This window comes from Emydura macquarii, unplaced genomic scaffold (genome assembly GCF_026122565.2).
Source record: "Emydura macquarii macquarii isolate MOO-44397 ecotype Brisbane River unplaced genomic scaffold, CSIRO-AGI_Emac_v2 contig_312, whole genome shotgun sequence".
Taxonomy (NCBI): Eukaryota; Metazoa; Chordata; order Testudines; family Chelidae; genus Emydura; species Emydura macquarii.
In genome coordinates, this window is record NW_027130449.1 from 2673061 (window position 1) to 2689644 (window position 16584).

The 16584-nt window shown below is 44.8% G+C and overlaps 1 protein-coding gene across 1 annotated transcript in view; it reads right to left on the reverse strand.

Annotated features, from left to right (window-relative positions):
- KIRREL3 (kirre like nephrin family adhesion molecule 3) overlaps nt 1–11429 on the reverse strand; it is a 236664-nt gene extending 225235 nt beyond the window's left edge. Inside the window, exons 1-2 of the mRNA XM_067566835.1 lie at nt 11411–11429; nt 10759–10806 (exon numbers count right to left, since the gene is read on the reverse strand). Of these exons, the coding sequence (XP_067422936.1) occupies nt 10759–10806; nt 11411–11429 (67 nt within the window). The remainder of the gene's footprint in view (nt 1–10758; nt 10807–11410) is intronic.
- Between the last annotated feature and the right edge of the window lie 5155 nt (nt 11430–16584).

Consider the following 16584-nt stretch of genomic DNA (forward strand, 5'->3'; position numbering starts at 1 on the left):
TTAAAAACACAGCAATAATAATGATTTTTTGCTAACACTGGTGTGCAGGGTGGACTGAAGCTATCTATATAAGGAGGGACTTGATGCAAGAGAGATTGGAAGCAAGGCAGACCACGTTAGGGAGTGGATTGCATGTCTACTTGGAATTTTTATGGACCAGGACTAGAGGGACTATACATCACTGCCCCCTACCGATTGGAGGCCATAGGACAAAGTGTACACAAATCCTAAATTTAGGCCTTGTAACAAAAGGTTTCTTTTTAAATTGATTTAATTAAACAAGGGCAAACCTCTTTGTGGACACAGAAACCAGGTTTGAATTGATTTAAATCAAATTAGCTTAATTCAGAAAGGATTTTAGATAAATCCACATAAACCAGATTTAAGTGAGATGACAAGGGTTTTGCAACTAAGCTGGTTTTCAAACCGATTTCAGGGGAAAGTTGCATCAGTGTAATTAAAATCAGTTTTAAAACAGATATAGTTAAACCAGTGCCAGCCAATGTCAGTTTAAGAATGGCTTATTTTAATTTAACTTAAACAGTTTCCCAAAGGACTCAAACCAAATCAAGACCAAAAATCAGACTATCCATACAAAAGCTTGTACCAGTGTTTCTCAAATGATTAATTTGCACACTTTAGGTTATACTGGTACAACTTTTCCATGCAGACAAGGCTTTAACTACACCAGTGCAACTGTGTGTGTAAACAAGATCCTGAAAACATGTTTCCTATGGTATTTCTAGGGCATGTATCATCTTGGTACCTGCCCACCTAAAGGAGACTCATTCTGCTCATGCTTAGAAGACTATTTTTAAAGGCAAAGATTTTGAGTTCTAAACTCTGATGCTGCACTGCATGTGTTTGTGCTGCTGACCGTGATGTCTGCATAGGTAGGTGAAGGCTCCTGACAGTCTCACGTTCTAATGAGGCAGCTGCAGGCCAGTCGTCGGATGAGGTTTTTTCCTATTAGCTCATGAGGTTGTCAGTCTCCTTTACAAAAGAAAGTCAGTCTCTAAGGGACAGTGAGACTTGGTTGATTTGTAGTGCTGGCAGCACTGGAACAGGGGAATTTTTTATCCAAGCCTATCTTAGAATGCAGGGATGGGATTTAGGATCTTGGAAACAAACCTGACTACTTCTAAGCTTTCTATGATAGGCAGTGGAAAATTTGTTGCACAACAGTATCACATTTTCATGACCTGATGATATTTTAGTTCAGTCTGCGAGGAGTCTCATTAACAATCAGATTGGCCTTGGATCCTGCTAGTTACACTTTTTATTCTGATTTAAGCTTTACAAAATTTGGTTTCATAGGAAATTTTAATCAGCTCCGTGTTTTGTTTTTTCCCCCTTCTTCCCTGAGTTTTCGAGTCAGAATGGAAAAAATGCCACTGGCACCAAAGAGAGGGGGGGGGAAGAGTAAATGGAGAAATAAGAGGGAGGAAGGAAGTGTTAGTTAGATGGGAAAGAAGAAAAATAGAAAAATGATGATTTCGTAGCTTTCTCCTTAATCTCAACAATTCTCAAAGCAAGTCAGTTAAATGGGGATAGGCTGGAATGCAGCAATAACCAAAAAAGATTGTTTTATCGGCAAGAATTATCAGGTTGTCAGCTGGGAGCTGCCAGGAGTTGTAATGAGAAAGCAGAAACACAAAGTGGTGTTCATGCCCTCTGAAAATGTCCATTAAGCAGAGACTTCATTTGGTAATTGCTATCGGAAATGAAGCGGTTTTTTTTTCCCTTTGTCTCTTGATTTGTGTTAGAGTGGGGCTGACGTCCGTGGAAAATTAGAGAGAAAATTCAGCATATGGCTCCTGTCTTTTCCCTCCTTGTGTTTTGTTTAATGCAGATAATGGTTACATGAAACTGATGTTTGCCCAAGGTGCCAGCAATACTACAAATATCACCAACTCAGGAAGTCAGTAACAACAGGGATGAAGGCTGTCGGGTAGATGGGACTTAACTGTATCTCTCTAATCAGGCTAAAGTGTAGGTCAGGCCATGGTGATAACTGGCTTATAGGGACAGTGAGATCCAGTCCATACAACAGCTTTTAAACAGCTTTGTAACAAGGTCAAGGTGACAAGTCTGTTGTAAATGATGTTCTCAATTCATAGACTCAGAGAATCATAGAGTTGGAAGGGACCTCAGGAGGTGTCTAGTCCAACCCCTGCTCACAGCAGGACCAACCTCAGCTATATCATCCCAGCCAGGGCTTTGTCAAGCCTCAGCTTACAAACCTCTAAAGATGGAGATTCCACCACCTCCCTAGGTAACCCATTCCAGTGCTTCACCACCCTCCTAGGGAAAAACTTTTTCCTAATGTCCAACCTAGACCTCCCGCCCTGCAACTTGAGACCGTTGCTCCTTGTTCTGTCATCTACCACCACCAAGAACAGCCTAGCTCCATCATCCCTGGAACCCCCTTTCAGGTAGTTAAAGGCTGCTATCAAATCCCCCCTCATTCTTCTCTTTTGCAGACTAAACAAGCCTAGTTCCTTCAGCCTCTCCTCATAAGTCCTGTGCTCCAGCCCTCATCATTTCCGTTGCCCTCCGCTGGACTCTCTCCAACTTGTCCACATCCTTTTTGTAGTGGGGGGCCCAAAACTGGACACAATACTGCAAATGCGGCCTTACCAATGCCGAATAGAGGGGAATAATCACTTCCCGCGACCTGCTGGCAATGCTCCTCCTAATGCAGCCCAATATGCTATTAGCCTTCTTGACAACCAGGACACACTGCTGACTCATATCCAGCTTTTTATCCACTGTTAACCCCAGGTCCTTTTCTGCAGAACTGCTGCCCAGCTCATCGGTCCCCAGTCTATAGCTGTGCATTCTTCGGCATTCTTCAGTAGATGGGGCCTAAACCAAGGTTGCCTCCTGTACAGGCAATACACAACTATGGAGGTGCCTTTTCCCAGTTAGTGGAGCATGGGGATAATGTTGACTATTTTCAATGCTAGTGAATTCCAGGATCAGACCAACAGGGGTGTGTGTGTGTGGTGGGATAGGTATGCAAGGAAGAAATGTGCTTCTATTCTCCCCAACCTCCAGGACCTTGGCTTAGCAGGATTAGGGTGACCAGGTTGCAAGAATAAGATATCAAGACACATGGGAGCAGGATCCAGCAGGACCCACGGCAGCTGGGAACTTGGGGTCCTCCTGCAGCAGTTAGGAACTGAATTTTTACCAGAGTCGTGAATATCAGGACAAATTGTGTCCCGATTGTACATTGATCGGGAGGCAGGACAAAGGATTAAATGTCGGGACGTCTGATCACCCTAAGCAGGATGTTTCTGTTCAAGCCATCAGCAGCCGAAGAAGTTTAACGGCATCATATAAACTTTGGAGCCTGGTGATGACAGTGATCACCCCTGAAAGAAATGGGGCACCTCACAACTCTCTGGGTTATTGCTTCAGGCTGTCTGTGTGTAGACTCTGACCTGGGGGCTATACTTTGCACCAGCGGTAGCAACCAGCTACAGTGTTGACAGTGCTCTGGAAGCAAAGAGAGGACAGACAGATGCCATGGGCTGCTGAAGACAGCTAGAAAGTGTCCTCCTGCTTGGAAGTCCCTCATAAGATGCACACACATCCTCTCTAGGAAATGGAGGACCAAGTACTCTATGGGCCCAATTCAGTGCAGCCCTGTACTTCGTATTGTCCCCCTTTACACTGGTGTGCAGTAGGTACAAAATGCTGTGTCTGTGGCCTGAATATGAAGTAGGGAACTTTTAACACACCAGTAGGATCTACACAGAGCCATTAGGGCCTAAAAACTTGACACTTTTTCCACCTATGGCTAGAGCAGGAGATTCTGAAAGGTACACAAGGCAGTCAAGAGTTCGACTCCCTTTTCATAATCAGTGGAATAGTAACTCAACAGTAGTTCAAGGTAACATTCCAATTTCAACCTGAAACTCCAATTTCAACACTACTTACATTGAGCCACCTTCTTAAAATTACAGATTCCCCTCTGGCTGGGGTCCCGGTTCTCAACTGGTGCAAGTCTGCATCGCTCCTCTGCGATCAATCAAGACACCTATGTCCTTTCTACCTGGGATACCTCTCTTAAATTCAAGGTAGCTATCCTGATTCACCCCAGCTGAGGAGTCAGTCCCAGGTCTTTCAGGAGGGACCATCAGTCTTGCAGACTGCATTGTCATGTCTAAAGCACATCGCTTCCTTGTGCGGAGAACTTGCCTTCCAAAATTCCAAAGCATTTCTCTGCACCCATGGTAGCAACCAGGAAAGACTTATTGCAGATGGGCATCTTTACCACTGTAGCCTGGAAAAGGCAGTTCCATAATTTCATAGAGTGTCACAAGAAAGCATCACAGGCCATTTACATTTCACCCAGATACCCTGATAATGAGCACAAAGACTTGAGTCAGGTTACAGCATTTCAGTCCTCGAGAGATTAAACAGTTGTGTGCCACAGGCAGAGAACAGGAGACACTGAGATTCCAAAGCCCCTGCAATGGCAGGAAACTGATTGGCAGTTCTGCTTCAGTTCCACATTCAGAAGTTTTTCTTCACAACCAAAAAGACTAGAAAACTTTTAAATAAATAAACGAAAGCTTAAATTTGGCCGGCACAGATGGGAGTCAATCTGACCCCAGAGACAATTTGAACCACCAACCATTTCTATTCATCAAGCAGGAAAGACACAAACAGAAGACCATATTAGGATTTTGTGCACTTGTTTATGATTAAAATATGCAAATCAACATGCAAATACAATGCTAACTATGCTGCTTGGCAAGTTTCCAACATGATGCCCGTATGGTATCTACACTCACAAGCCACCCTTTTGCTGAATGCAGTTATTAGCAAAGGGTCAATTTTCTATTGTAGGAAGGGTTTTGGTGTCAGAATTGGAGAGGCTCTTGATCTAAGAGTTTCATCTTATTCTGTTTGTATGCTTTGCACACTTCTCAGAAGAGCTATTTATACAGTCATATCATTCTAAGCACTGCTTCCTGTGTTGGTGTTCCTCCTCAAGAAAAGTAGTCCCTATAAAACAAAAATCAACAGTACTTTCTACTACTTTTGAAATCCTGAATGCCTGGAACAAATGGGAGAATAAAGTCTTTTACTAACAAGAGCAAGTACATCATTAAATTCTTTCTAGTTTCTGGGAGGCAGTTCAAAATGGAGCTGAGTTGCCTAGTGGAAAAAAAAAAAAGTTCAATCCTTTTAGTAGAGAAACTAAAATTCTTCAAGTTGGGTGAATTGAAGAAACTATTATGAACAGATCAATGAATGGCAAACTAAATTCTGATTCTCCATCATCCCGGCTCTATTTTGCACTAGCTTTTCACAAAGGCCTGCATGAGCCAGATTTGATTTGTGCAGATGCTTGTGGAAGATGAATTATGAGCTCACAGCTGATCTTTGCCTTGTGACAAAACTAAGCTGGATTCAGACCAAGGTGGAAGTGGTGTGGCAGCCATCTTAGGAGAAGGAGGAGGCGGTAAAAAAGGATGGGTGGGGAGGGAGAATGGGATGGCCAGATGGCAGGTGAGAGAGGACCAAGAGTGCTGGCCCTTGACCTGGCTTTTACTCAGCTTTGCTATTGAACTGTTGTGTGACCTTCAGGAAGTCCCTTCACCTCCCTTCCTCCTCCCACTCTTTGGGACAGTGACCATCTCTTGCTATGTACGGAATCAGTGTCGAGCACAACAGGACTCTGATCTTGGGAGGGGAGCCTCTAGGCACTGAGGTAATCACTACCACAGAAGCTGCCAGGAACATGATCACAGGAGCTGCCATGAAAGGCGGGGGAGAAGAGGGGTGTTGATGAGGAAGGAACCTGGCTGGGCTCACTCCTCACCAGAAGTAGGGACGATAAATGAGGTCTCCATCCCCAGAATCCTGTTGGATTAGATCATCCGTTTCCCTTCCCTGGGGGCCTCCAGGGATGCCCCTGCACTCATAGCTGGAGGATGGGAATGCCCTGGAATGGAATTCTCTGGGAGGAAACATAGGAACAGCCATACTGGGTCAGACCAATGGTCCATCTAGCCCAGTATCCTGTCTTCCTACAGTGGCCAATGCCAGGTGCTTCAGAAGGAATGAACAGAACAGGTAATCAAGTGATCCATCCCCAGTCGCCCATTCCTAGCTTCTGGCAAACAGAGGCTAGGTAGACTTCAGAGCATGGTTTTCCATTCCCACCCATCCTGACTACTAGACACTGATGGACCTATCCTCCATGAACTTATCTAGTTCTAGGAGACAGGTCCTACTTCAATGAGAGGAGAAGGCTGTCCTCCATCAGGCTGTGACCCCCGTCCCAGTTTGGGGAGTGTATGTAAAGATGCTCTGCAATGACTAGGGGTAAAAGGATCTAAAAGTGCTGAGCATCTGCTTCCTGAAAGCGTGGGGCATCTCAAGTCAGGCCCTAAAATGATGTGTCAGTTTAGAAAATTAAGGCTAGTGAACACAGCACTTGGGAATCCCCTCTACCTCAGGCACTTATATAGTCACTGCTACCAGGGCATCTGAGCACCTTACAAGGTTTTAGGGCATTTAGCCACATGACACCCCAGTGAGGTAAGGAAGTGCTATAAGCCACATTTGTATAGCTAAAAACTGAGGCACAGAGAGACTGACCCACAGACAGAGATTTGAACCCAGGGTGCCTGCAGTTTAGGCGAGTGCCCTAACCACTAGACCAGCCTTCCTCTGAGGGTTAACATCTGCTTGCATGTGATCTTGGTTGAAAACATCTGAACAGACATTTGTTTAAAAATAAAAATAAAATTAAATTTAAAAAAAAAACAGAACGCCCTGTGTGCAGACACTGAGCTAAGAGAAAGGGGGAGGGAACTGACTGAATCGGATTCACTAGCTTGCCCAGCTCCATTCAGCTACAGGGAGAGACTAGCCAAGCAACCAGCAATAGCAGATAGTTAAATTTTCATTACTGAAGAGGAGCAGGAATTGTAATAAAGAGCAAGAGTCTTGTAGGGGGAACAATTTTTCATTAGAAACTGAGACAATAAGGATCCTTTTGTGGGAACGGAGCATTGAATTTTCATTGTGATTTGAATAGCATCAGTTCTCTGGTGAGGGAAGAAAGGGAGGTGGGGGGGAGGGGGCAGGACATTGGGTCTCCTGTTTAAACATTACTATTCAGAAACATAAAATTAAATGACTAGAGGGTGCTGTGGGTCACCTTCCTGCCCAGAAACTTTGGACACCCTGACATGCAAATGGAGCCGCTGAATGGCTGGGAAGCCCCAGCTGCAGAGACCAGTGGCAATGCTATGAAGGATGGCCTTTCTCCTGGAGCCCTGGGCAAGGGATGAAAGGAAGAACTAGCCTCTCCACTCTGCTCCCAGGAGTGTTAGCAGGAAACCCTGTCCCTACCTGCTGCTGGAGCATGGGGACACAGGCCCTGCAGAGTCTAAGCTCCGGGCTGGGGGACAGGCCTATGGCCCATGAAACCATACCACACTTGAGGATCAGCCGGAGCCCAGAGGGAAGGAGGCATCAGTTCAGAGAGAGAGAGAGGGGGGCGCGGATGCTGAGGGCACTGTGCTTGCTCCACAAGGTGACTGCTGCTGCTGAAGCCGAGTGTGCGTGTGATGAGCACACAGTTGGGCTGATTTCCGGATGCGTTTTTCTGCCTCCCCAAAGGCTGTCATCCACATAGAGGGGCTGGAGTTGGGAACCAACCATAAGCAACCAGCGCCCCCATAACGTGGGGATCTCTTCCTCCTGGAAGGCAGGGGGATGAACATAGCTGGGGGCCAGCAATAGGACCGGGGAGAGAAGGAGCTCATGTCTGGATTTCCAGGTGTATCTACACCACTCTGCACGGCTTCTTAATGAATGGGCTCATTCTCTACGGTCAATCAGCCCTTTTCTTAGGGCCAAGGACAATGAACTCCCCAAATAAGGTCTGTTGCACTTTAAAACATGCGCCTGCGTCACTTTTTCAGATGACTAGAAACAGAAAGAAAAACGCTACGTTCTTTACAATGCTTCCTGAAATCATCAGGCAGAGAAAAGTACAGTGGAAACTGGGAGAGAGCAGAGTGGAGCAGGTAATAACCGGGTGGATGGCAATAGCACACTCCCTCTCACATCACCTTCCTGCCTGCCTCTAGGTCTTTCAGTTACCTCTCCCGGTAACCAGGTACCTCCAAATGCAACTTTGACTGTGCGCTACAGCAGCTGCCACTATGCCTGGTTATCTCAGGTACCCAAGACATGGTGCACTGTAGGAACAGAGGGCTGGGGGAGGTTAGTAGGCTAGGAAAACCTTCTTATACAGCAAGGATTATCACTACCAATACTGGGAAGCAAAGCTTGCCAACATCTTATGAAAAGAGAAGCAAGAATGCTAACCTCCTAGCAACAGCAGGTGACTCACACAGGTGAGAGGGGGAACTGGTAGCTGCAGAGCAAGGAGCTCAAAGGGGCTATTGAGTGGCCCAGCTGATGAAGATGGACTGAGTAACATCTGAAAAGTCAAGCTGGTTGAAAAATCTCACTTCCTTTCCTGCTAAAAATTTAGATTGAAAGGACTTTGTTCACCCTTCAGATCCCTTTCTGCAGTACTCCTTCCTAGGCAGTACTTTACAAGGAATAATCAATTGCACAAATCTAAAATGGTAAAGTGTAGTATTTTGCATTTGTCCTTATTGATTTTCATCCTATTTATTTCAGACCATTTCTCCAGTTTGTCAAGATCATTTTGAATTCTAATCCTGTCCTCCAAAGTGCTTGCAACCCCTCCCAGCTTGGCATTGGCCGCAAACTTTATGTTTACTCTCTCTGCCATTATCCAAATCATTTATGAAGATTGAACTTCAAAGGACCCAAGACAGATCCCTGCAGGACCTCACTCAGTATGCCCTTCCACCTTGACTGTGAATCACTGATAGCTACTCTGAGTACGCTTTTCTAGCCCGTTGTACATCCACCTTATAGTAGGTTCATCAAGGCTATATTTCTCTAGTTTGTTTATGAGAAGGTCATGTGAGACAGTATCATATCTCGACTTTAATCAGGTTTTTCGTTACTTCTAGCTCGTCCCCCTATCCACAAGACTTGTTACCCTGTTAAAGAAGGATACTAGGTTGGTTTGACATGATTTATTCTTGACAGATCCTTGTTGACTGTTACTATATTTTCTTCTAGGTGCTTACAAACTGATTGTTTGCTCCATTATCTTTTTGAGTATCAAAGTTAAGCTGACTCTTTATCTACAGACAATGCCCCCTAGCTTTGGTTCTGACTCAGAGAGACGGGCCCCACTTTATACAGCCATTGGTCTCTCATCAAAGCATCGATCCAGCAATCTTACTGAGCTTGAAAGAACTGTGAAGATCACACCAAAGATGGTAGTTATTTGCATAAGAGTGCTTACAGAAACAACATGAGTATCCCACTGCGTCTGTTAAGTTGCTTCAAAGATGAGAAAGGGAAATTTTGAAGATATTAGACCTTTTAGAAATATTTGTATCTATTAGTCACACAGGCAAGAGATCTGAACTATTGAGTCTTCCACTTGCTTTGATACCTGCATAGAATCCCAGCACTGCTTTCAAAGTCACTGTGAGTAGTTTGATCAGCCATGCAGAAAGGGCTTAAATGTCATCATCCGCTCTGTTATTAGCTACCAGTTGAGAAAGGTGTAAGAGTACACTTACCATGGGATATTTATTGCCAGCATCCTTGCAGCACAGGCCTGGAGAATTACCTCTTGTGAAATTAAATGCCTGTTCCCCTTGTACCTGCTCTGCTAGAAAACAAGCTAATGTGCTGTATAGGAGAAGGAAAAGTAAAACAGTCCCCAGAAGCAACGTTAAAGTGACCTTAGGGACTGGACTAAAAAAAACATTGGAAATTCAGAGAGAGAGGAGCTGAAAAACCAGCTCTCAAATAACCATTGTGTCTGTACTTATTTGTTGTGCATTTGGTTCAGTGCTGACTGAGACCAGACTGCCACTAGTACCCCAGCCGTAGTGTTAGGGCCTGCTGGTCATTGTCTTTCCATAGCTTTGCTGTCCCACAGCTGTACTATCTAGATGTTGCCCTGAGTGTGCTATGGTTTTAATGGGAGGAAAGGCTGTATGTTGCAGTAAAGTCAGGAGTGAGGCCACAGGACAGGAAAGTAGTGGACTGAGACTCTGAAGAAAGAGTTCTTTGTTCCCTAAATCAAGTTGTTTAACCTCTCTGTGCCTCACTTTCCCATTTTAGAAGAGGGATAATACTCCTTTTGCTCTGTCTTGGCTATTTAGACTGCAAGCTCTTTGAGACATGATCCGTGGATGTGCAGTGGGCCTGGCTTTCACCTGGTGGTTCTCTCAGTGCTCCTGCAATACAGCTGCAGTAGGACTGGGAGATACGCAGCGAGCACAGATGGGGAGTAAAGAAGGGGCTGCATTTGCACAGAACAGCTTTCGGCGCCAGTTTCACTTTGGCTCTTCCCTCAGCTAGAGATCATAGCTAGTGGGGGCTTTCAAAGATGAAACACCACTGGGAGGAGCTCACAAACTGCATTGACCCCATCCAGGCTCCCAGGTCATGGCAGAAAGATGATATTTTCCCGGGCGAGACAAGCATCTCTGAGCACTGCACGACTAGCAGGCTGTGATCTTTCTTCCAAGGTTGCCTGGAGAACATGGGTCACACCTGTTGTGCTGATAACGAAAAGCAATCGTGCTGCAGGTACCCAGGGTGACTTCAAAGGCACTATAAATCCTGTGCATCTTGCTGATCAGCATCCCTTACCTGAGAGAGGAGATGCTTCTGTCTCATTAGCAGAAGGGAAGAGATTTTCTCACATCGATTCAGCCATCAGCCCTATATTCAGATGGAAATTGACGAGGACTGTAAAAAATATTTTGCCATCAGCGCTCGTAAGGAACCTCACCTGGACTAATAAATTACCATTTGCTATTCTGTCAAAGTGCCGCCATTCTGGCAGGATGCTGCAATGCCCAAGCAGCAGGGCTCACTCGGGAGCCAATGTTAGAGCAGATGCGGTTTTGGTATCTCCAGTTAAGCTGGTCTTCTGCATTTCCACTACAGGCACTTTCCTGGTCTTAAGTGTTTCTGGGTCAGCAGCTGGAAGCTCTGGCCAAAGGCCTTCTCAGCTCAAGGACATTCATGGACACATCTGGGAGTGAAAACATCCATTGGGATTAGAGAGACACCAATTCCTATTCTCCCCCATAAGGTAATAGCCGGAGGCCTTTTTTTTTTTTTTTAAATAAAAAAGCACAGGTGAAATGGGCTTGCTCGACAGTCTTAAGACAACAGCGATGATGAAAGCTTCCCAGAGAACATCTCCTAGGACTGCCAACAGCTGCCAACTCGGATTCTCTCTTAGCTCAAGAGATAGGCACCTATGCATCTGATGCTGGAGGATCCAACATCTAACTGGGCTGATGTATTTCCATTTTGAAAGGCCATAATTTGCAAACACATCAAGCATTTTTCTAGTGGAATCTATACAGATTAGTTACACCATAACAAAGGCAATGGACTTTTAATATCTGAGAAGTCACTGCAGTATCCTGTTGCTTAACCATGCTGAGGAGTAGGGTGAGATTGCTCTCAAATTCTGTGTGAGAGAGACACAATCATCAGGTTTGAGGATTAAGCGACATGAGAATTAGCAAATTGCTATTTATTGTTGGTTGATTATTCCAAGTGGAAATTATAAATAGGTGATTTTTTTTTTAAATGTAGGGCTTCATGCATAGGCTGTTCTTTGGAATAATGTGTTTTTAAGCCTGAAAATAAGTCACCACAACATATCTAGCACTGGAAAAAACACAGGGATGTATAAGAGAAATTCAAGTCAGTAGCAACCTAGGGTGAATCAACAAATGAGTGTTATACAAAACCCAATTAGTGCTAAAGAATGGGAATGGTGTAAGACATTAGAAGGAGACTAAAGAGATCAGAGGTCAGTTCCCATGTCTCCTGTATCTCTATCGGTAAATGATTTCACCTCGACTTTTCATCTGTACTTAGCAATAGCAATGTATGTTTTGACTGTTTGGAGGGGGCAGAGATTGTCTTTTCCTTGCTGTTTATGCAGCACCCAGCGCAATGGGCCTCGAGGGACAATTGAAATAAAAATGAGGAGCAGGCAAGCACAGTACAAAGCCCATCAATGGAGTGACGCAAGCAGAGATTATGGCCCCCAATCCCTGAGAGAATACGCACTCCTGCCCTTATAGCCCATCTTGTAAGCAAGAAAAGCTCAACTCGGTTTCTCTTCCCCCTTCACGCTGTTGCTCAGAATCCTGTTATCAGCTCAGGGAGATACAAGCCTCTGCCAGTGAGAAACAGACAGAGTCTGCTGGGTCTGAGTGAGATAAGTGGATTTTGCTCCCCCCACCGCTTTTATATGGGGAGTGCTTTGCAGCTACAAATGCCCCTGGGGTCTCTCTCCAGAGGCTGAGCTGTGTCTCAGCTTTGTCCCACTTTCCAGCTTCCCTGCCTGAACCTTTGCAAATGCACAAAAAACCACTACAGCCATCCCTGTGCTGCAAACGGAAGGGATAGGGATGACATGATAGGATGTATATGTGGCTTTTCTTTTGTTCAGCGGATACGGCTAAGGCACCTATACAGGGAGAGATGTGTGTGGCAGAACTGTCCCTTCTGCCTGCTGGGGCTTTACCTCCAGGACAGCTGTATGCACCCACAATTACTGTTCAAGCAAGACACCTACCATTTCCCTGACAAGAGTTACAGATGGCTGCACTGGAGAGCGATTGCCGAGCATTCACGCTTAATGTACTAATCTTCGGTAATGCTAGAAGTTGCAAGGTGAGGATGGGGCCACGGCTCTCCTCTTTCTCTACCATATATTGTCATTCAAGAGTGAGTTCTCTGAAGTCAGTGGGCCTGATTCTGCTTTCACTTGCACTTAACATCAAAGCAGGTTTTGCCTGAGGAAAAGCAATAGGGTTTGGCTTGTCTAAGGACGCTGAAATCACAGCACATGTCAACCGCAGCTATGAATTGCTCAGAGTGAAGTTCAGGGATCCTCTGAGCATCACTGAGTTTATGATTCAAACAGTATGTCCCTATGTCACCCTCATTTCCCTTCCCCCCCGCCCGCCCAACACGTCTCAGTCATTAATGGGTGTTATCCTTACCTCCATATCTGAGTCAGTGTATCAGTTCCATTTGGACCTGAAGGACAGGACACTTTAAATCCAGATTGGACTTTTTTTCTAAAAACAATCTGCTCTAGGAAAATGATGGGGAAGTTCCCTGGCCTGTGCTATACAGGAGGTCAGAGTGGAGGATCACAATGGCCCGTTCTGGCCTTGTAACCTATGACAGAGAAAGGGACTTGCTTAAGGCCACACCAGGAGTCTAGCGGAGCCAGGATTTGAACCCAGGTCTCCATAGATCCAGTTCAGTGTGCCTACCTCTTCTCAGAGGGCAGGAAATGAGGCATTCAGCCAGGGTCTTCAATAGAAGGGAACTGATTGCACTTCTAAGAGACAGGATCCCTTCCTGAGGTTACACCTATACGACAGGCACTACTACAGTTATGCTGCAACAGCTTCATAGTGCGGATGTTTCTGAGTGTGACAAAAGGGGTTTTTCCCACTGCTGTTGTTAATTTGCTTCTCTGGGAACTGGTAGCTAGGTCAACTGAAGCACTGTTCTGTCGACCTAGCTGCGCCAACAGCAGCAGTTAGGTTGGCTTAACTATGTCGCTCAGGGGCATGGATTTTTCACATCCTGGATTGACGTGGCTAGATCGACCTATATTTTTAAGTGCAGACCAGGTTTGAGAGGTGTAGATGGACTGCCTAGGCTGCATCATGTGTTTATGCTGTCCCTAGGACGTTAGGGTCTTGGTCCAGGACTAGGGCCCCTTCACACAAAACCAATAATAATAGGAATAATAATCAACCTAAACAACACGGGAAATTTTCATCAAATAATGATTCACAACTACTATTTTTTAAATTATTCCAGCAATTCTGTTGTAACCTCAGAAGGGGTCCTGGTTCCCATGGGCACGGCCCGGGTTTGTTTGCTGCAAAGCACATGCTGACTACTCTGAACAAGAAAAGTCCATCTCATATTGGGATCTAAATCCACTTAACCATCAAATTGTGGCTGGTTCCTTTTCAGTGGTCCTCGCTGCAGACTCAATGGTCTGGTTGTGTGAAACCCCAACTCAAGAGGAGATTAGTAGATTCTAGCCTGCTGGGTTAATGGGCAGGTAATGAGGGACATGTGTAAATAAACCTAATTGCTACTGAATCCCTACTGGGCCTGGATACATGCCTGTATGGGGAGCCAAGCCTTCCTTCTTGTGAGAAATGTGGTGATGTTGGGTAGATAGGGACCCCCCATAAACCTGATGGACAGGATTCCTCTTTGTCTCCCAGACCTAGGGCGAAAATTCATGAACGTACAGAACTGAGAAAACGATAAAAATACATCTATTCATGGGAAATGGTTGTAATTCAGCTTGTTTCCTGTTCAGATTCCCCTGGGAATTCTATCCTGGGCCAAGGATCCGGGGGTTCAGGTCGAGAGCTGAGTGAGGCTAGGGTTTGGGTTGGAGGCTGAATCAGAACCGGGTGGCAGAAACAAATCATTAAGTTCTTGTGAGATTTCAGCCTCAAAAAACAGCAGAAATCCTTTAGGATCATTTCCACCTCCTTGAAACCTTCTAAAGGCCTATTGATCTCTGACAGCTGGGAACAAAATCTTCAGGAAAACAGTGGGTGTTCATGGGACATTTGAACCATGGTTGTACCTGAATATAGGCCCCTTCTGGGACCAGAACTACTGGCAAACGGTGAGATGCGAGAAATAAATCCACCTTGGAAAGCAGAAGGGAGCGGGGCTATGAATTCCTGGGTTCGGACCATCGTTAGTTATTAGTAGCATTTGCAGACAGTACTGCCGCTGCTTTTGGTTTCAGCAAAAGTTTGCTGCCTTCAGCAAGGTGCTAACCTACTCTATTTTGGCTCAGAGGAAGAGACACAATCATCATAATAATTTTTAAAAAGCAATGTGCAACACTCTCGTCTTATGCAATCCAATAAATTACTCGGCACCCGGCTGCCAGCTCAGACTAAGCTCGATATTGCCTGCAGTAATTATTTGGATCAAATGCAGTTTATCTGCTTCATATTTGTGTTTCTGGGCTCTTTGGTAACTTATAAATGTCACTGCAGTGTTTATTTGTTATAATGAAACTTAATGGTATTTGAAACCAATGGCTATGTTTGGGGGCTGCAGGTTTGAAGTGATCTCTTCATCTCAGGAGCAGGATATCCAAAGATAACATTAAATTACCCTGTAGCAATGGAAGATGTATGCACAGAAATATTCCTGTCTGTGTATTATTCATTGGAGAGAGGACTAGCAATAAGCTCCAGAACCTAAGGGTAGGGGTTCAAAGCATTGTAACCCACTGGAGACAAATATTCCCATACAAGGGGAACTAGTTGTCAAGCCATAAACTCAAATTCCACGCACTCTGTTTTATTAACCCTTCTGAGGAACTCTGGGTCTGTTTCATATGAGAGGCCTGCCTGGACCAGCTGTGAAGGGCAGAACCAGGCAATGAAACTGTTTGGCCTGATGCAGCCAGTGTGGAGGAAAGAGTGGACTTGGTGCGGTTCCAAGTAGGGGCCAGTTGAATGTGCTGAGCTTCCTGTGAAGGGTACTGGTGGCATTTATATTACATTAGCACAAACGAGGACAGGGCCCTGTTGTGCTAGGTGCTGTATATATACAAATAAGAGACCGTCCCTGCCTTAAAAAGTTTACAGTTTAAATAGACTAGGCAAAGGAGACACACTTAATCAAGGCCCAGAGCACAACTACGAATTCAACCCAGGTCCCATAAGTCCAACTGCAGTGCATTATCCACTAGGCAATACGACCTCTCTATGCACTATTTGTATGGTATGTGCACAAAGGAGCTGGTTAGGAAAGTGATTTTGCAATCTGTGAAAAATGCAAGGTGCTAAATTCCCCCCTCCCCCACTATCCTGAATCAGGATGAAAAAAAAAATCTGAAAATTTTTCCACTAAATGAAAATCCAGAAAACCCCCTGACCTGTTTCAGGTCAATTGATATATTTTGTTCTGATAAATTCAAAGTGTTTCATTTTGCTTTTGACCTTTTTTATTTTCATTTTAAAAATAAATTTCTAAATGAAAAGTTAATCTGACTGAAAAAGCAAAACGTTTCATTCCAAAGATGTTGAAATGGGACACTGACATTTTTTAAACTTTGTTTTCCCCAATTATTTTTTAAAAAACAAAAAATCCATCAAAACTGACACTTTCTGCAGTCCACATCACAAACTCATCACCATGCTTTGCACTAACTGACGCACACAGAAGAGAAGCCAAAAACTGCAAAGGCCATAGCATCTCAACTACACCGCTTACCCCTAGAGGACATTCCCCCTGGATGGGTGAGAGCTGCGCTGGCAGGGCAGTGTGCGTGGGAAAGTTGCCTTCCTAGAGAGGGCTGGAAAAAGATTTTTTGCTGCTGAAAATTTTGACAAAAAAAAGCAAAACAATATTTTTTGGGGAAAAATTCCC